This window comes from Quercus suber, unplaced genomic scaffold (assembly GCF_002906115.3).
Source record: "Quercus suber isolate HL8 unplaced genomic scaffold, Cork oak 2.0 scaffold_8, whole genome shotgun sequence".
NCBI lineage: Eukaryota > Viridiplantae > Streptophyta > Magnoliopsida > Fagales > Fagaceae > Quercus > Quercus suber.
This window is the reverse complement of record NW_027069474.1, coordinates 818,140-838,814: the sequence shown is the minus strand read 5'-3', so window position 1 is coordinate 838,814 and position 20,675 is coordinate 818,140. Positions and strand designations below refer to the sequence as shown.

At 34.3% G+C, this 20,675-nt stretch overlaps 1 protein-coding gene and 1 long non-coding RNA gene across 3 annotated transcripts; one reads left to right on the top strand and one right to left on the bottom strand.

The window, feature by feature from the left end:
* Positions 1-11,460: 11,460 nt before the first annotated feature.
* On the bottom strand, positions 11,461-13,345 carry LOC136068363 (uncharacterized). Its single transcript, XR_010629719.1, has 2 exons — positions 13,080-13,345; positions 11,461-12,477 (listed from the first exon to the last, which is right to left on the bottom strand). It is a non-coding gene; the product is annotated as an uncharacterized LOC136068363 (long non-coding RNA).
* Positions 13,346-14,076: 731 nt separating this feature from the next.
* On the top strand, positions 14,077-19,855 carry LOC112009234 (serine/arginine-rich SC35-like splicing factor SCL28). Of its 2 annotated transcripts, none has more exons than XM_024041574.2 (7): positions 14,077-14,510; positions 14,695-14,772; positions 15,972-16,136; positions 16,369-16,433; positions 16,582-16,621; positions 18,915-19,124; positions 19,518-19,855. In XM_024041574.2, exons 1-7 carry the CDS (start codon positions 14,320-14,322, stop codon positions 19,525-19,527), a joined length of 759 nt encoding a protein of 252 aa, XP_023897342.1. In that variant the 5' UTR covers positions 14,077-14,319; the 3' UTR covers positions 19,528-19,855. The 2 variants fall into 2 exon arrangements, with proteins under 2 accessions (XP_023897342.1, XP_023897340.1); XM_024041572.2 differs by having other exon boundaries at positions 14,078-14,510; positions 16,366-16,433.
* The last annotated feature ends 820 nt before the right edge of the window (positions 19,856-20,675 follow it).

The window sequence follows — 20,675 nt, the reverse complement described above, 5'->3', positions numbered from 1 at the left end:
AGGTTGTGAGGACCACGCGCGTTTGGGTTTTTTTTGTTTGAGGCTTGTTAGAAGCGGTTGTATGCTTGTAATAAGGTTTGTAATTTTTGTAAGATCTCTTATAATCAATATTATAAATTGATTAGTGTCTAATGATAATTAACAATTGGCATCGAGGGTATGTCATACTTTTCATATTGGTTTGTCATCTAGTAATTTGGTGACGCGGTCATATTACTACAAAAAATGAACAGCATGTCTAATATGAAAATAAAGTCAAAACATAAAAAAGCATGCTTAATATGAAAATAAATAGCATGCTTAATAGGAAAACAAAATCAAGTAGGAATGGTTGGGCAATGCGTTATGTTGGCCTTTTATTAGTGCTGTAAGCCAAGAAGGTAAGTAGTTTATAGGTGTGCTTGAGTAAGTGTGTCAAGTAGGAAGAGAAAGACTGTTAGCGATTCCAATGGTAAGAGAGTGGATTTCGATGCCCTTGAGCCCTTCTTTCATTATAGTAGTAGAAAGAATATTTTCTACACAAATAGTAATCCAAAGGCTAAGCCTTAAATGCATAGATGCAGAAGTGTGTTAGTGCACAAAGTCATAATCCTTTTTATTGTTGTGGATAGTGAGTTGTTAAGTATGATGCAAATGCTATGGTTCTCTTTACAATAAACAACGTAACAACATCTTATTATTGTTATAGATGGTTAAAAGAATATATGTTAGTGTTAATGTATGAGATGAAGTGCATTAGTGAAGGCTGTGTTTTTTATTACAATCAATCAAAAAAAAAATTGTCACATAACATTTAGTTAAATAAATATAAGTTTATTAGTTTTCATTACTTTTTTTTAATGGATTTTTTTTTTTTTTTTTTGCTGAATTGAACAAAACTCAATTAGTCCTTTTGGGTGTGCACTTTGGTATATACCTTAATCAAAATCGCTGTATCAATTTATTTGGATGATTGTTCACAAAGGGTGGTCAGGCCCACGCGCCTAATATTAGGCCGGTTGGGTTTTGTTTCGCAGGGTTGTTTGCGGTGGTTGCGTTTTTGGTGAAAGAACGTGGAGAAGTGAGATTGGAAGGTGAAACCTCGTTGTCAAATAAAACCTATGGTGATGACGTGGCTCCAACCATACTGGATATTTTTATTTCTATTTATTATTTATTATTTTAATTTTGCGAGTCTTTTCAAGTCTGACACAATTGATTGAACTTGGAAGATCAGCTGTGCCACCAAAAATAAATAACAAGATTTTAACAGTTGTCTGATCTTTGTCCAGATTCCTTTTTGAAGTTTCTACTTTTTCTCCCCCGACTTTCTTTAAAGTCCATATTCCATGAGATGATGAACCTTTTTGGTGAGAAGAAAATATATAGAATACAAAGCTCATAGAAATTCGTTGGTGAAAATGTATAGGAAAGTTTTAGATATTCCTGATACCGTCAAAAGATGCTTTAAAAATTAAAATACATATTCAGCCAAAAAAAAAAAAAACATATATAGCAAAAGGACAAACAGCCTCTATTAAAATGCTTTTGAAGATAAAAGAATTAAAAATCATTTCATGTTACAATTGATAATCTTAAAAGGCATACAGTTCATTTCATGATCACTATTTTTTTTTTTTCTATCTCTTAATTTCTGTAGACTCAGGGAAGAAAAAAAAAATTGTTACAATTTAGCAAAAGTATGAATCTTTATATTTACTTCTCCTATTCATTTCCAATTATTTCAGTTTATTTTCTTTGTGAAACTCATCTATGCCCATCCACGTCAAGATTTGTAAAACTTGAGCTGGTAGCCCTTAAGTTCTAACCTCTTCGTATAGTGCAAAACTAATTTTAATTTGCTAAACTAATAACTTATGATTAATACAACGTCAATTTTACATGAGCCGGTAATAAAGTTAGAATTTAACACTCCATTTGTTTCAAAATAAAATATTTTTAAATGTAAAATAGTTTATATGTAAAATATTTTGCTAGCAAAATATTTTTAGATGTTTGACATGACAAGTAAAATTTTTCAAGCAAACCACCAAAATCAAGGGCTCAACACTAAAGTCGCTACTATTGGAGGTCCAATGATTGGACCGCTAGAACAGGCAATTAGAGCAGTGACTCTAGCGATGGGATTGCCCCTGATCACCATCAAAGCAGTATCTTCGATGATTGGACCGCCAACATCGGTCAACAAAACAAGTATCTTTGATTATCGGACTTCCGGTATTGGTTGCAGTGCTGCGTCTTTTGACACCAGATTGCCAACTAGGTCGCTAGCATCGGTCACGAAGCAAAGTCTCCGAACACCAGACCGCCAGCACCAGTCGTGGAGTGGAGTCTCCAAACACTGGATCATTGGCACCAGTCGCCAAACCAAAGTCTCCGAACACCAGACTATTGGCACTTGTCGCAAAAGTGGTGTCTCTAGTCATCGAACTGTCGACACTAGTCGCAAGAGCAGTGCCTTCGACAGCTTGATCGGTGGCCCTAACTACCAAATGGAAGAGGGGAAGCCACTGTCTATTTTTTGAAAATGTTTTACCAAATTTTTAAAGGCAAAACATTTTACAACTTTTTATAAATGATTTTAGGGTCAATAAAAAATATTTTACAAATTTGACAATATTTTACCTACAAACAAACATCTAAAAATGATTAAAAACATTTTGAAAAATATTTTACATCAAAACAAATAAAGCATAAGTTCACAGAATAACAAAACATGCTATTTAGTACGTGCATGCACACACACGTACAAACACTTGCACACATACATTTAGGACAAGAGTAACATTTACTAGCCTCATCACATGTGCTTTGCGAGTGCGATGAGAGTTTTTTTTTTAGAATTTATAAGTGAATAAAGTAATTTGAGAATCAACACGAGGGTAGTCCTATTTTTTAGGCAATATTTTAGTAAGAGTTAGAGTTGTATTTTTATTTAATTGTCTTTTGAGTTTGTCTGTACTTAAACACATGGTTGTAAGGCATTTTTTAGAGCTGTAAATGAACCAAGTCAACCATGAACAACTCAGGCTCGGCTCAATAAAAAGCTTATTCATGTTTGTTTAGTTATAAATAAGTCAAGCTTGAGTTTTAGTTTTAGGCTCGTTTAATAAACAAGCCGAGCCCAAGTAAAAAAATTTGTTCACAAACAAGCTCATGAGCTATTAGGTTTGATACACAACAATTCAAGCATAGATTGATTTATAAGTTTTGTGTGATTGAACCTGTAAACAAGGAATGATGAATGAATTAATTTAATTATGTAAATTGTTAATTTGAATAATGGCTAATCATAAGTAGGACTAGATGCATGATAAAATGAATATACTATTTTCTTTTTCTTTTTTCTTAATTTTAGAGATTTAAGCATTTAATAATGTAATTTTTTAAAATCTTAAGCTCAAAAACTTGACCTGAGCACGAGTTTGAGTTTGATATTAAGTTTGAGTTTGGTTTGACTAATTAATCAAACTAAGCCAAGCAAAGTTTAAGTTTTTCGATTTTCTCACGAGTTCAATCTCAAACACTATTTTTAAGCTTGTCACAAGCTCAAATTTTTTATTTTTTCTGACGAGTCAAATTTAAACATGCACGACTTGACAAAATTCAGCTATTTTTAAACAAAAAAAATAAACATCCCAAACAGGGAAAACTCTTTATGAGCTGAAGTTATTGGGATAAAAGTAACATTTATTACACACTGTGTGCTTTTATGAGCCGAATTCGTTAGTTTCACACCTTTTTTTTTTCTTTTTTTTTTTTTTGCTGCTGAAGTTAGTTTCACAATTTCGGTTACCCCCTTTAAGACAAATAAATAAATGAAAACGCTACTCATCAGTCATCATGTGATACTACACCTCCACCACACAATATCACTTTAATTGAACCCATCTCATTACAGATTCTTCAAACTAGCAATCATATTGACATATTGTGCCAGTTTAAATAATATTGAAAGTTGCATTGCGTTTTCAGAATTCACGCTTCGAAAAAAAAATTTTAGTGCATGAACAGTAAAATTATTGTGCAAAAGACAATTATTACTGTTTACACACTATGACGCACTGTTTATGCACTGTACCAATACTGTTCACTCATTAAAAATATTAAAAATATGTCACACGGTACTATTCATATATTTAAAAATTATTTTGTTACAGTATCTTTAGCAATAATAAGCAACAATAAGTTGTATTCAAACGGACCCAATTTGTGGCCGTTTGCATTGGGCGTCTGTGTTTCTGTCCTCCTTTTTTTTTTTTTTTTAGCGCATGAACAGTACACTCACATGGATGTACTGTGCAGGAGACAAATTTTACTGTAGTGCACTGTTCACGCACCATTACTGTTCGTACTAAAAATGAGTCTCACGGTACTATTTATACATTTTAAAATTATTTTGTTACAGTATTTTTAATTTTTAATTTTAACAATAATAAGCTCAATCTAAACGGACCCATTATAGTGGCTGCGTGCAGTGAAAGGTAGTGAGAGACACGGAGAAACGAAGAAGATGCTGTCAATCGCTCATTGTGGATTGAAAAGACAGTATATCCCTTTTACCTGATTATTATTATTATTCTGCATTCAACGGCTTCTATCTAGTGCATTTCCCTATTCACGAATGCGCTTTTTTTAAAAGCATCTTGTAAATTGTTAACTTATATTATAAAATATATATATATATATATATATGTATATGAAATACACGTGCTATTGTACAGTAATATTAAAAATACATGAATTTCCTTTAATAGTGGAGGGCATTGTGAGACACCATGATTCATGCTGCATTATATTCGCTTTATACACAAGGAACTGAAGACTTCTGAGGCTTTTTGTTTGTTTGCTTTTGGATGAACTAAGACTTCCAAGCCATATCCATTTCTCATATTTCTCACTTTTTTTTTTTTTTTTTTTAACTTTTTCAAGATACAAATATACTTTAGCATACTTTTAACAAAAAAAATTAAATAAGTTATTCTCAATTGGACCCTTAGAGTAGTGCGTGCATGAACAGATAAACAAAACATAAGACAAGTATATATGTACACGAAAAAAACTCAAGGAAAACATTTCCAACAAAAAAACCAGTGAAAGGGGTAACTTATCCTAGACAAGCACATAAGTAGTTTAATTAATGTAATAAGAGAAATTTATAAATCTAATACAAAACTTTTGTCCTTACAATTTTTTTTAACTATTTGGAGTGTAAACGGTAACTTTTACTTTTTGTCATTCATCTGTCTCATTTAAAATAACCACTTTCATTTATTTTTTAATGTATTTGTTTCAACTTCTTTACATGAGAGAGAGAAAGAAGAAGATGAGGCTGACTTTTATATTCAATTGGGTTACATTTTTTAAAAATTCTTTTGATAATGAATAGTACTAACACTCTAGATCAAGAGAGTGATTGTTCGTTAACAAAAAACTTTTTGCACGTTGCAAAGGAAGTTGAAATTGTGCTTTTTGGTTTTACTATCTATTTTAGAAATGATTTTAATTTTAGCTCATTTATTGGAGATGCTCTTGGTACATGAACTTATTGCAAAAACCTTAACAACTTTAGAACTATTAAACTATTAAATTCTATGGATGTTCCAGGATGACACACACTTGTTTCACTATTGGAACTTATGGTTGACTCCAATTACCTCTTGAATACAATATTTGATTGGCCCCATGAACAACTGGGATCTTGTGATTTCAGCTTAATCACTTGATTGCACCAACGCCATCTTGAAAATCTCTCAATTTGATTCTCTAAGTTTATGGCGTTTGGCTTGGATGATATCTCTCCAGGGTTCACATCAATACAATCTCTACCCCTTTTTTCCAATTGATTGTAACAGTGCCTGTGTTGTACTTAATGTCAGTAGGGTATGGAAACCTCGGCACAACCGACTTTCTGAATTTAAAACAAGTCAATAACCTTGGTTCTCCAAAAAAAAAAAAAAAAAAAATCTTGATTCTCGATTGATCGTAGGGCAGTCGAATCTTTACAAACTTGCTTTTCTTTAACCGCTTCATGTGCAGACGCTCTTCAACTTCAATATATTATAATGAATTGATTACAAACACATTTGACAATTACATTTGCATGGAATTTTCCAAGTCTAAACCTAATAGCATGTATTTGTTTTGTATACTTTAAAAATACTATATAATAAATGTTTGGTTCTAGAAGTCATTATTGCAACAAATAATTACGTTTTCTTTGCGGCAAATGGATATACCTAATAGCATATTAAAATAGCGTACTTTATGAAAAATAATTTATTAAAATTGTTTATTTAGCTGAATTTTTATTACCTAAGTTTCGAGAAGAGATTTATCTTTGGAGTGACCTTATATAAAATTAGAAAAAAAAAATTATGTGTATATATTAATTACATTTTTTTTTAATGATAAACTGAAGTTTATTCAACTAAAAAAGAAGTACAAGATTCGATCAAGAAACAAAGGGAAACATTAGGTGTAGGGTTAGGATTTGTAGCCTAAGCCCAAAACAATGAATTTTTAGAGAATGGATGAAAGAGCTGGGCTAATTATGAATTTAGCAACTGTTAACTATGATATTAAGGGATGGACCAACATAAAAACACACTTAACCGCTACACATATTGATGTCCGAAGAGATATATTATTGATTGAACAGTGAATACAATTCTTAGAGTTACAGTTAAATCTTTCTCCTCCTCCTCTTTTCTTTTCTTTCTGATCCCCATTCTTTAGAGACCTTTCTCATTTATATAACCTTCTTCTAAACCATCTTCATCGTACACTTGTTTTTCATCCAAGCAATCACTTGAGTACACGTCACATCAGGTATCTTCTTTAGTTCTTCAGGAGTGTTGGTAGTTGAAGTTGTACTGTTCAAGAGTCGTCTCCACATAAATGCGGCCAGAAAAGTTGCTGCAGTGCATTAAACACGGTGGTAGCAGCTTTTTCCTTTAGATATTTCTCCGTTCTTATCATCTTCAGACGTGTCCAAAGCTTATCCTTATCATTGGAATTGCCAGGAAGATCACTTGAACCTCTTAAGTACTTGCTTGATTGAGACTCTTTATATCCAAAGAGAATACGCTCTTCGGCCTGATGATGATCTCTTCAGACTGCCCTCATCGATCATTTCTAGGTATATTTCTCCCATTTAGAATCCTTCTCAATCATTTTCTTCTCTTCGGACATACCTTAACCCAAAAAAGAGGCCTCAGGCCCAATACACAATGCTGGGCTTTCACCCCCACATTAGGCATTTTCAAATTAATTACATCCATACTATATATAAAACCTAGAACAGTAAATGATAAATAGTAGTATATTTTAATAGATACAAATAATGTTATAATATGATATATGGATTATTTTAATAACAATTGAATATATGGTAAAGAAAAGTCAAATGGGTCATGCCAACAACTGCTCTTAGGGCATTGGTTAACAATCCATTTCATGAAAGTTTTGACACCACTTTTATGAAAAATGAAAAAAACTGTCAAAATATTAATTTTTTTCCCCATAAAAACTTTATTTAAATTGATTATTAATCAATACTCTAATAGTATTCCTTAACATTTCCTAAATCAAATTATAAAAAGATGAAAGAAAAAATAACTTGGAAAGTGGGATTATGGGGATGCTATACAGTAACACAGGGCATGGCTACAACCTACCCACTTGCTTTGGTAGAGATCCTAGAGAAGATTTTAACCACCCACTGGTACTCGTGTTTATCTAATCTGCTACTTGCAACTATTATTTACACAAAAGTTTTGTTAGAGCATTCTCATTGAGCCTCTCAAATGCTAAAAATCCTATTTTTTAGCATTTTTGAGACAAAAAGACCACTCCATTAAACCGGCTAAATCTTAAAATTTTAAAATTCACACTACAGTGCAATCTCATATTTGAGACCGCACTGTAGCTACAATTGTAAAACAAATTTTTTTTTTATTCCCTCAGGCTCTCTCTCTTCTATCTTTCTCTTTCCTCTCTCCACTTCTTTCTTCTCTTTTTGCTTCGCTGATGAGTGTGCTCTGCCAATGATTGTGCTCTGCCGATGGTCGTGGGTCGTGGTCTGATGTGCCCCGGAGATTTTGTGGGTCTGGGTTTGTGGGTTTGAGTTCATGGGTCTGGGTTCGTGGGTCATCGACGTGACTGGGGTTGAGATCAGAGCGGTGGGTTTTGGCTGGGTTGAGATCGGGGTGGTGGGTTTTGGTTGGGGTTGAGAACGAGGTGTGTGTGTGGTGACTGAGATAGGTTGTTGTGGCTGAGGCGTGGATCTTAGGTTTGATGGGCTTTGCTTGCCGTGGCTGCCATGGGTCTTAGGTTTGTGGGTTCTTCCACCTCCCTCTCTTTCTCTCACGGTGAGCTTCTCTCTCTCAAGTTTAGTTTAGTTTTGTTATTGTTGTTGCTGTTTTTTTTTTTTTTTGGCTATGGGGTTGATTTTTGAATGGATGCTGATTGTGGTGGCAGTGGGTTGGCCGGTCTGGGTTTTCTGTTGAATTTTGATGGTTTATGGTGGTGGTGGCTAACAGTGGCTAGCCGTTGAGAAGAAAGTGGTGGAAAGAGAGAAAGTGGTAAAATAAAAATAATATTATTTAAATGAAGTTGTAAAAAAAATAGAATGTTTGATGTTTGGTGGATTGTAAAATGGTATGTTAAAATTGATAAAGTAAGATTTTGAGGTGCTAAATGCTAAATTATTTAGCATTCTTGATGAGAATGCTCTTACATTGTAAAAGCATTCTCATTAAGCATCATATATGCTAAAAGATGCTATTTTTTAGCATTTATACCACAAAAACGTGTTCCATCAAAGATTTTATATGCTAAAAAGTTTTGCAATACTGTTACAGTATGCTCTCATTTTTGAGACCGCACTATAGCACTATGCTATAATTTTTTATTAATTTCTTTCTCTCTCTCTCTTCCGTGTTTGTCTCCTTCTAAGTCCCTTCTCTCTCTTCTCTCACTTCTCTTCTATCACTCTCTCTCGTGCTCTCCGTCCCTCTCTCCTTCTAGTGCCAAAACATGCCGCCGCTGTTATTCTCCAAACCCACATGCTCTCTCCTCGTCATCATCATCGTCGTTATCTCCATCCCCACTATCCGATTACCCTCCGTTCTTTGCACTATCTCCATACCCACGCTGGTCACCCACGCTGGCAGTCCTCTCGCCCCAGACCGACTTGCCCCTGCCTTGAGCCATCGAACCAAGCCTCTATGGTTCCGGTTTATGGGCTTTTTTTATGTGCTGATGCTTTGCCAACTAAAGGCAAATTTGATGAAGCATAAAAATCTTATCTAAGTCATCTTAGTCTCTTTGTTTGAAGGAGCATGAATCGGTGATGCATGCTCTGTGGGAATATGATTTTGTTAAACCTGTTGGAACCAGAATTTTGGGTTTGTTGCGTTCTGATCGGTATGGGTTTGTTGCGTTTGTGGGGTTTTTATTTCGATATGGTTTTGTTGCGTTCTAATCGGTGTAGGTTTGTTGTGGCTGGTGGCAGTGGGTGTGGGTTTGAGTTTGTGATTTGATTTGATTTTGGGTTTGTGATTTGGTTTTGGGTTTGTTTTTGTTTGTAATTTTGGTGGTCGGTGGTCAAGGTTGTGAGTGGTGGTGACTGTGGCAGTGGGTATGAGCAGTGGTGGCTGGTGGTAGTGGCTGTGGGTGTGGGTAAGGGCAGCGGGTTGGGTTTGCAGTGGGTTGGATGTTTTTGTTTGGGAGAAGAGAGATACAGAAAGAGAAAGGGGAAGAGATGAGATTGAAAATAAAAAGGAATTAAATAAATAATAAATAAATAATATTTTAATTAAGTGGTAAGAAAAAATAAAACTTTTGATGTTAGGTGTATTGTAAAGTGGAGTGTTAAAATTGATAAAGTAATGTTTTGAGATGCTAAATGCTATATTTTTTGACATGTTTGATGAGAATGCTCTAAATGACGAAAACTAGAGCCTAGATGAAAGGAAAAAAAAAAAAAGGAACAAAAGGAAAAAGAAGGCGGACAGGGCAGTTGAGAGAATGAGAGAGTTGAGACGCCATAGAGAGAAACATTAAGACAGAGAGAGCGAGAGAGAGAGTCACCTGTGTCCTATCCTGTGATGAGCAAAATGTTTGCAACTATGTGCTGGTGTGGCGAATAAAAAAGATCTTCAATCTTTTTGTTGTTGTTGTGCAAGTAAGCCCTTAGGGCGAAAAATTAGATTTTTTTTTTTCCTTTTATTTTGTGAGATATTGGCTAAAATAACTATGTGTTCATCTTCAGATGCCAAAAAATGTCTAATTATTGTAATTTTTTATCATATATATTCATCACTAATTGGATTGTTTCTATATATTAAACAAGAATAAATTAATTAAGTAATTTGTGAACAAGTTTAAGCTTGTTTGATAACAAAATGAATCAAATTCTAGTATGTAATATTGTTCGGTGATGAGCTTAGGTTCAAAAAAATGAACAAATTTTAACTTTTAATATTCAGCTCAACTCCACCTGACACGTTCAGAGCTCTAATAATCTCAATGCGAATGCTCTAACTTAGAGTCTGTTTGGATATCACTTATTACTGAAAACTGAAAACTTATTGCTGAAACTACTGTAGTAAAATAAATTTTAAATTATGAATAGTGCCTGTGGGACCTAGTTTGGATGTTAAATTTGCTTTATTAAAAGGGTCCAGTAAATGTGTGCCCTTAGAGCACTCACATCAGCTCCACTAAAGTACAAAAAGTGTACAATTTTACACATTTTACCTTGAAAATCACCTGCATCATGTCACACCCCAAACCCTAAAGGGTCCAAAGCATGAGAAAGACATTTCAAAGTACCTGTAGATTTTTTCTTTTTGACAATTCAATCCATAAAACTCTTATCAAGTACCAACATTAAGAATTATCATAATAATTTCATTGAATATACTCCCAAAGTAAGTCAGAGCTCTAAGCAATAATTACAAGGACCATTGGCCAGAAAAGAATAGAGGTCTGAATAATTAATTACATATCATCAGCTGTGGGTTCCAGTTAGCTCAACTGGTAAAGTCTCTGATGGTTGTATAAGAGATCTGGGGTTCAATCCCCGCCTACACCAAAAATTGATTGGTGTCTTGGTCTGATAATAAAGAGCAATTATCAGGAGCGGACGCTATAGGTTGAAACTCTCTCAAAAAAAAAATTACATATCATCAGCTTGTCTCAACAGTGAGAATAACGTCACAACCACTATAACATACAAAAATAATGAGTTAAGCCTATTCTAAGACGTACATCATTTAATATCTCCATTACAAAAGTTCAGCCTCCATCAGTAGTTAGTCTAACTACTGTTAGCCAACAAAAAGAGCCATCTCAAAAGATTGTTGTTTACTTTAAAAAGTTTATAAATAATAGAATGAGACAGAACCCAGTAAGTAGCATAATTAATGGGGGTGGAGGATTGCAAGTTTCATCTTCAATAATAATAATATGACAAGAATGATTTAAAAATGAAATACAAATTTCTCAGAGTAAATACCTTGAACCTATATACCATAATTTGTGAGCACTAATAATATAATTTCAAAGTTATAAAATCTAACATATGGTAATTTATTTCAAATATACCACCACACTGCCATATAGACCGGTCAGGGGATCCACTCATTCACAACTGGCATGATATTATTCTCTCTGGTATGCAGACTCTTGGCCCCATGGACAGCAGCCTCACCCATACCCTCAAGGTTTTTCTCTCCCCCCATGGGCAACAAAGAGAGCGCGTCAAATAGGACCTCTCTTGCATGTGATCTCTTGGCCCCATAGACAGTAGCATCACCCACACACAATCAATGAACCTCTTCCCCTCATGGACAGTAGAGAAGAACACGTCATCCAATGTGAAAGGGCACTTACTTGGATTTGATTCCATTGTCACAAAGACCACAGAAACCAAATTGGCCGATCACCGGGAAATCACACATGGCATGATGTTAAAACCACATAAAGCTCACATGTTACATTATTTTGAAACACATAGTTCATATTTAGGTAGTTTCAGAAAACCTTAAATAATCTAACTTCTACAAAGTTTGTAAGGTTTTGAACTTCATTCTTATCAAGAGATTTTCTATCAATTTCCCACACAATAAGATAAGATAAGTTTCTTTAAATTTTCTACTATACCATAAAATCTATGATTTTCCTATCAAAGATTAAATAAAAGATGCTCATTTTTCCATATCAACAATTCATAAATTTCCCAAAATGCAATATCAAATATGATGCATTTTCATATATAATCACACACACACATATATATTAAGGTTACGACACGATAGTTTTTAGGAAAAATATAGTTTCCAAAAGCGTGTCTAAGCCAAAAACAACATTCATACAATATGGTTATTTTCCAAAAATTCCATTAAAAAGCTACTTACCTTGCAATTGCAAAATCCTAATTCTCCAAACTCCAAGGAGATTAGCTAGAACCTAAACAATATCAAGTAAACCTATCACAATAAGTATAGAGTTTGAAATTATATCTAGTTACAAATTAGGAATTGCCAAATAAACACTTAATTAGGCAAGCCTAGTATTTAACCTCATCAATAATAATAACTTTCACTTCCAAAGTTTCTCAACAATTTGCTTCACAAGGCATAAACTCCAATTTATAAAGTTAACACATTTAACATCATCTCCAACATCATGCGCAGCTCCCATAGAATTTACACTACCATCTCCAACATCATGAAAGCAAAATCAAAATATCCCCCAAGACAAGAAATTTAAAACTTCAACTAACTCTAAATAAACCCAATGGCAATGGGGAAAAATTAAATTTACCAACCATCACATGTTCTAACTTAAAACCCCTAAATTTTCCACCACACATAAACCTTAAGTAGTCATCATTAGCACAAATCATATATCCACTCATCAAATAATTCCACCAATACAAAACCCATACATACAACACATAAATATCACCTTTAATGCTCAATAATCACATGGGTATCATTATTAAAGCTTAGATAAAAATAACCTCAAGCAAAAGTGTAACACCCACCAAAAAGATTAGAAAATTTTACCTTAAAAAAAGATGTGAAGGTGTTTATGGGTTCACAACAATTTTCTGGTGATCTTGCTGGAAGATGATAGAAATGGTGGTGTTGTGGAAGTGCCAGTGGAGAGGATGAGAGCAGAGAGGAGCGTATGAGAGAAAACAAAAAAAATGAAAAGAAAGAAAAGCAAAGAGTAAGCCGGCCAAAGAAGAGATAAGAGGGAGTGAATTGTGTGGTGGGTAGTGAGGTTAGGTTGGGCATGTGGGAACCCAAAATCTTTTTTTTTTTTGAAAGTGTGGGAACCCAAAATCTGATCTTGACTTAAAAAAAAAAAAAAAAAAAACTGACGGGACGTTACACATCGGGTCTTCTAAAATTGTGCAAAATTTCAAAAAGCTACAGTAATCATGTAAAGATACACGGTTATTGTTTACTTGTAAATCAATATTTAATTAATTTCTCTCTTTTTCTTTCTGTTCCATTTTGTTACTTGCTTCGTTCTTAATAATAAAAAATTGATGAAGAATGAATATTTTATTGAAAAGTCTTGTAAAATAGATAAACTAATGTAGGTGTTTTGTAAAAATGATGGTTTAAAATTAAAAAAAAAAGTTTTTTTTAATGTAAAATAGGCAGAATTTTTTTCACAAGCTGATGTAAAAAGTTTTTAATGTAAAAAGTTGCTCTTAGGGCACACATTAAACCATCTATTTTTTAAAATATTTTCTCGAAAATTAAAAAAGTATTGAATTCTTGAAAAAAATATTTTTAAAAATAATTAATTATTGTGTGCCTTAGCACATATATTAGCAAAATCTTTATTAAAAAACTTGCAAGTTCAGTAAACAGTCCACAAGACCAAAAAAAAAAAAAAAAAAAAAAAATAATAATAATAATAATAACAGCCGCGCTATCCAAACTCAGTCACTCAATCAAAAAAATATCAAAGGAAAGAAAAGAGAAGAGAAAAAGACTTTATAAAAGCCCCAAACAGACTCTTAACTAGCAAGAAAGCGTACCGAGTGTCTGCTCACTCAGTGCACAGTGAAAAAGGGGTTACTTTGAGGAAATATATATTAATAAAAATTGGTCTCCCCAATAAAACTCGAACCCTTATCCCTCTCTCCCTCCAAAACTTTCGAAACCCACACGACACAACAAATTCACTGTTCTCTTTCTTCCTCTAGGGTTAGGGTTTTTGCTCTCTCTGCTCTTCTCCTCCTTCTTGGGTTCCCCCCCCCCCCCAAAAAAAAGCAAAGCAAAAAAAATGGCGAGGTACAGAAGCCGAAGCAGAAGCTACAGCCCTCGCCGCCGTAGCAGAACCCCGCCGCGTGGCCGCAAGCGATACTACGACGACGAGCCTCGCGATCGCTACCGTGACAGCAGGTCGTACAGAGACCAGCGTCGCTCTCCTGCTCCTTCTGGCTTGCTCGTTCGCAATCTCCCCCTTGACGCTAGGTCTTTTCTACTCCTTCAATAATTTTAATTTTTTTTTTTAAATTTTATAGTTTCATGAATTTCTTAATTGGATTTGTGTTTATGTTCAATTTTTTTAATTCTAATTCTAATTTGATGAATTGGTTCTGGATTATTAGAAAAAAATTTGGAATATTTAGGGTTTAAATTATGGTGTTTACTTCAGGCCTGAAGATCTGAGGGGTCCATTCGAGCGGTTTGGTCAGGTGAAGGATGTGTATCTTCCGAAGAATTACTATACTGGGTATGCTTGATTTTTGTTACTATACATGTTTACATCGTTGATTTTTTATTTTCGAGTTTTGTGTGTGTGTGCGTGTTGCATGTCAAAACTGGTTGCTTCTATGGACTTTATATGTTAGATAATGAGAAATTGAATTGCCAATGAGTTCTAGCTTGATTGGCACCTACTACCTGAAGTTATGGTTTAAGACCCTTTGGGTGCGTGTGTAACTTAAAAAAAAGGTTGAATTCAGTGCCCGAAGCTCCTGCTTCTCTGAGGTTTGAGAGGGGTGGTTGGTAGTCTGCCTTGCCTCAAAATTTTGGAGATGCTGATTCCTCGACTTGAATTGCCAATGAGCTCTGCTCAATTGGCACCTCCTACCTGAAGTTGACCCACTGGGTGCATGTGAAACTTTTAAAAAAAGTCGGTTTCTCTGAATTTTGAGAGAGGTGGTCAGTAGTCAGACTTAACCTTTTTGGAGAGGCTGATTCCCCGACTTGAATTGCCAATGAGCTCTAGCTCAATTGGCACCTCGTACCCGAGGTCATGGTTTAAGGCTCATTGGTTGTGTGTAGCTTAAGAAAAAAGGGTTGAATTCATTGTACGAGCTCCTCTCTTGGGTGGTTGGTAGTCAGCCTTACTCCCAGACTTCAACTTGTGACACATTGCTTGGTAGTGGCTGCTTGCCGTTGCGCTAAGGTCATGAGAAATTGAATCCTTTGCTGTGTTGATTGTGAGCTTAGTTATATCTGTATTCTAATTCTTCATGGGAGCTGTGAAACTGTGTGAGAGAGTACATGCATATGCCTAGAATAAATTGTATTGAGATGCTATCCTCATGTTTTGGATTGTAAAACAGCAACCTATTTATTGCTTCTACATTTAATATTAGTTATAAAAAATCGATTTTATGCTCAATATCAATCAAGAATGAATACTGCAGCTATGTATTTTTAATTCTATATGTCCAGAGTAAAAACATGTCTCATATTAAGATATTGGTTACAAGAATGGAATTTGGTAAAATTATAGATTAGAATGTTAGAAGTCCTTTAATTTCTTATTGTTGATGTTTATGTGTGTTGAAAGAAGTAGAATTCATTGAGGAAATACTTCTATGAAATGGATATTCATTTACTTGCTAATTTGCTGAATTTTTGCTTCCATTATTATCATAATTTAAAATCATGATGTTGAATTGTGTTCTTTTGTAATTTTAGGGAGCCACGAGGCTTTGGATTTGTGAAGTACCGTTATGCTGAAGATGCTTTGGAAGCAAAACAACAACTGAACCATACAATTATTGGTGGACGGGAGATAAGAATTGTGTTTGCTGAAGAGAACAGAAAAACTCCTCAAGAAATGCGTACAACTACCCGCGTAAGGTATTACAACATTCGGTTCACTTCCGTTATGCATCAATAATAATAATAATAATATTATTATTATTATTATTATCGTTTGACCCCTTGTACACTGCCTGTGTACTAGGGTGTTCCTTATTTGATATCAATAAACTTTTTACTTTTCAAAAAAAAAAAAAAAAAAGTTTACTTAATCAATCACCTGTTGACCCTCCTTTTCTTTTCTTCCTCTCTTCTCTCCATAATAAAGTAGTGATCGATATGGAGGTAGCCGTAGAAGGAGAACTCCACCACGGTCCCCTCGACGTCGATACCGCTGTCAGTTTGACCTTTCACTTGTGCATTTAATTTTTATTTATTTATAAAGTTGTAAAAGTATATTTGTAGCTCTTTGTGAAATGAGATTATGAAGTTACCTTTAAAATCTCTACTAAATTATCCTGATTCTTCTTTTTTCTCCTCACAGCTGACTCAAGGTCTCCAACTCCAGTTAGGCGTGACTCAAGGTTTGCATTCTATCCGTTAGAAGAGGTTTCGCTATAATTAGGAATTTTAAATGTTATCATTTCTCCTCTTATTCCTTTAGTCCAGTGTGTTTGGAGCATAGTTCTTTTTTAAATGTTCCTTGAGGTGAGGTATGCACATCATCTTATTTGTTATAACTCAATGGGTATGCATATGTGGCATTTTTTATTTCATATGTTGTCGGGTCCAGGCAAAAATATTGAGTCCATGAGGAGAACCAAGGTTCTAATTCCCCTTCCCCCACTTAGTGTAACGATTGAATTAAAAAAAAAAAAGAAAAAACTTAAATTGCTCCGTAGAGTCATGGAGAAATGGCTATGCTTCTGCTATATATCAAGTAGTAATGGGAGATTGCCTATAAAACTTGAACAAGAAGCTCAGAATATTGTGAATAATAGCGTTTTAATATGATTGTTTTGTTATTGCTAATGTAATATAATTAATTGAACTCAACAAAGCCTTCCATTTGACCATTTGTGTTCCTTTGGTTGTCTACTCAAAACAACCCTTACACTTTCCTATGTTTGGGATTGGCTGTGTAATGTTTGACCAATTCAATTTCTTTGAGAATTAAAATAGATTATACTTAGTTGTATTGTTAGATTATAATCTAAATGTTCATCTGATTTTGTAATACTGATTTCATTAAGTAAGAAAAAGGGTGGGATGTGAATATATGTTAGATCTCAATTTTCATGGATGTGAATTCATTATATTTATTTTTATCTGATGTTTGATTTGTGTAGCCAATAAATTTAAGTGGCACAGGTGGAGAATCAGTATATACAGCTTGAATTTAAAACTAATATACTTGATATTTTCATTGGTAGCACTTATGAGTCAAAATTGTTAGTTTATATTTTGGTAACTGAACACAGTTTCTGTATGCCTTTGCATGAATTCTGGTAGATTGTTACCTGTTATGTTTTTCTTTGTTGTTTGTTTTTGTTTCTTGGTGAAATTGTGTGGCTTTGTTATACTTTTGAAGGAAAGTTTACATTTGACATGAACAATTTCTGACATATATGTCTTTTGGGTTTTCATTGGACGTTAGTATATCAGGATTAATAAGCTTTTGTATAATAGTGAGCTTATCTTCTGATGTTGCAAAATTGTTTATATAAGAAATTTTAACAACCAAATATTGCAGTTCTTTTCCTTTTGGTTTTTGGTGTGAGATTGAGAAAATATTGCAGGTTTACTGCTTGATGTCTTGGAAAGTTAAAAAGTAATATCCAGTCCTTTAACCTTGATGACCGTCCTTTGTTGTGACTTTTTTATGTACGGAGGTTGTTATCTTAGAGGTAATGTCGCATGTGTTCCAATGAATAATATCTGCCGGTGGCATTGTTTATGCAGATATTAAAGTGAAAGGGGAGACTTTAAAGACTTCTGGGTTAAAAAAGATTAACAAGAAAAGAGAGCATAAAGTGATGGCCAACTTGCTTTCATTTCTATCAAAGTTTCTCCATAAGTATTATCTATAATCTCCCATTCCCCAGCTATTTTCTACAACTTGCATGGGCTTTCCTGCCCTACTTTTGGTTTGTGAGGCTGGCTACTCTTGAATGAACTTGACTAAGATAAATTTGGTTCAAGAGATGATTCGAATCATGAGAGTACTTTATACTTTCCTTCTTATTGAAACTTTTCAAGTTATATTTTTTTCATAAGAACTTTGTTAAGTTTGATATCTTGTTTTGCATATACCATCCAGTTAAGAAAGAAACAATAGAGCATATATTTGGCCAAAGAAAGAAATCTTCTTCAAAGAAGGGAAGCAATTCAAAGTTTTTACTGATAGAGATATGAGGACATTGTCCAAGAAAAAGATAGTTTGAGGTTTTAGAAAGTTGGTGCCAAGAAAGCTATGAAGTTATCAGATGCTGATCATCCACTGCATCATTATAGAGCCTAACTTTCACTGTTTGGATCAAGTATCATATTTTTGTTCCGTAATCCTGGAAAGGTGCAGGTAAAGGCCATATTTTGATCAATTAGATTTTGAAGAGGATGTAAGTGATAAAACAAAAACCCATTTTTAATCTCATTGACTGTGTGGTGAAGTTAATTTTGTTGATGAAGCTTTGTGGATATGACAATTTGGACAGGTTTCTGCTTGTGAAAGTAGAGATGATTCTCGTTGGTGTGATTTATTCAGTATGGATATATGTAGTTTTGTTCTATGTGCTGGTTTATCAGCTTTGGTTTTCCTTCTTATCCTTTTTTATTCCTATTTTATAAATTAATGTATGCCTCTTGCCCCTGAGACAGGGACCACGTGGCTAGGGATGATTATCGTTCTCCCGTGCGATCTAGGTCATTTTCACGATCACCTCCTCCACGTGATGAGAGGGAGTACAGGAGGTCCCCAAGTCCAAGAGAAAATGGTCGGAGTCCCCAAGATGAGAGGGATTTTGCACCAAGTAGGTCATTAAGTCCAAGGGGCAATAATCGCAGTCTGTCTCGGTCACGATCCTACAGGTAGGAAGCCTTTTATGTTTTTTCAGATTCTATTAATGATAGTCTTCTCTCTAATGCACATCTTTTATACACTCTGTATCATCAGTATATCTGGTCTTTATGTGTCATATTTGGTAATCTATATTTGAATCTTTAAATAAATTCAATAAGGTAGGTCTTATTCATTGGGTTTATGATTGCCGTTTAGGGCTAGAAAGTTTTGCCTTTGTGTCAGTTTCTAGATCTAAATTATTTTGAAAAAAATGGCTCTACATATGGATCTCTTGAGGTTCCATTTGCACGGACAGTATCTGTTGCGGTTCCCTAATTGAAGATCTAAAGATAATTTTTCTTTATCAAATCTGCACTGGTTAATTAAAGAAAGGCGATTGTTTCTTTATTTTTTCTGTGCAGTCCTCGCTGATGGTTGTTGCATGCTGCTCTCATGTTGTGTTTTCACTGGTTCAAAGCAAATTCGGAACATTAGTTTGGCTAGAAGAAGAATGAGTTTCGTATTTGGAAGGGCATGCACATTGGTAATATTATGACTGTTATCCGGTTGTGTTTTGTAAGATTTAACCCTTTCATTTGTTAGTCAAATGGGTGCTTGTAATTTCTGAAGGAGCATTAACTCATTTCTGTGGTTGCTTTGGTTTTTGAAAACCATTACCTTATTTGGGGTGCAAAGTAATTTCTATTTGACTGTAAGTCACCATTTGCAACTTGTGGGAATGGATTATTTATTGTACAAATTGCAACTTGTAGTTTTTAGTTTTAAAATTTATTTTGGCATAAATATTTTTGAATTAATTAACAATTTATCCCTTACATATGTGGTGATTGGCGCTGTGCCCATCCTCATGGTTTGATCTTTGGCTGTGGTGGTTCATTTTCTAGTTACATGGGTGTCCTAGATGAAACTACTAGGTTCCAGGTGATGCATAAACGTTGATATGTTCATGCCAAAATTTCATCTGTGGTAAAAGGCATTACCGTAGAACCATGTACTTTTGATATGCATAGGTCTATTTCGCTACCTAGTAATTTAGTATATCATTGGCGCCTTTGTTGCCTTTCATCGTTCATATGGTGGGGACAAGGAGAGTTTATTTTCATTGGTTTTTTGTGCTTAAAAATAAGTTGAGAAGTATAATTTTACCAAGAAAAGCAGAGATTAAAAAAGTTGTACATAAGCAGGCTAGGAAAAATGTCCAGGCAAAAAAAAAAAAAAAAAATGTGTAGCATTTTTCTTTTTAAGACCCAAAAATTGTGCTGAACTACTGTATATTAGCACGATACAGCTCCTGCACTGCCAGCCCAAAGAATGTTCCTCCTATTAGACCTACGATCGGATGAATCCAGCTACATGAATCCAGCTACCCCATTTAACATTTAAAGGAGTTCTCATTTTCATACCCCATTTAACATTTAAAGGAGTTCTTATTTTCATATTTTGTGTAACATGTTACATGTCCCCTTCGTTACGAGAGCAGATCTATTATGGCTTGTTTGGATGTTTAAAAAAGGAGGGGGGGGGGTAAAGTAGAGGGAGGGAGAGTAATTTAATTACCT

Excerpts from the sequence above, each read along its gene's own strand:
- LOC112009234 (XM_024041572.2), top strand. The coding sequence starts at position 14,320 with ATGGCGAGGTACAGAAGCCGAAGCAGAAGCTACAGCCCTCGCCGCCGT. Across the intron at positions 16,137-16,365 it reads CGTACAACTACCCGCGTAAG|TAGTGATCGATATGGAGGTA; the intron begins GTATTACAACAT and ends TCCATAATAAAG. Across the intron at positions 16,434-16,581 it reads CCCTCGACGTCGATACCGCT|CTGACTCAAGGTCTCCAACT; the intron begins GTCAGTTTGACC and ends TTCTCCTCACAG.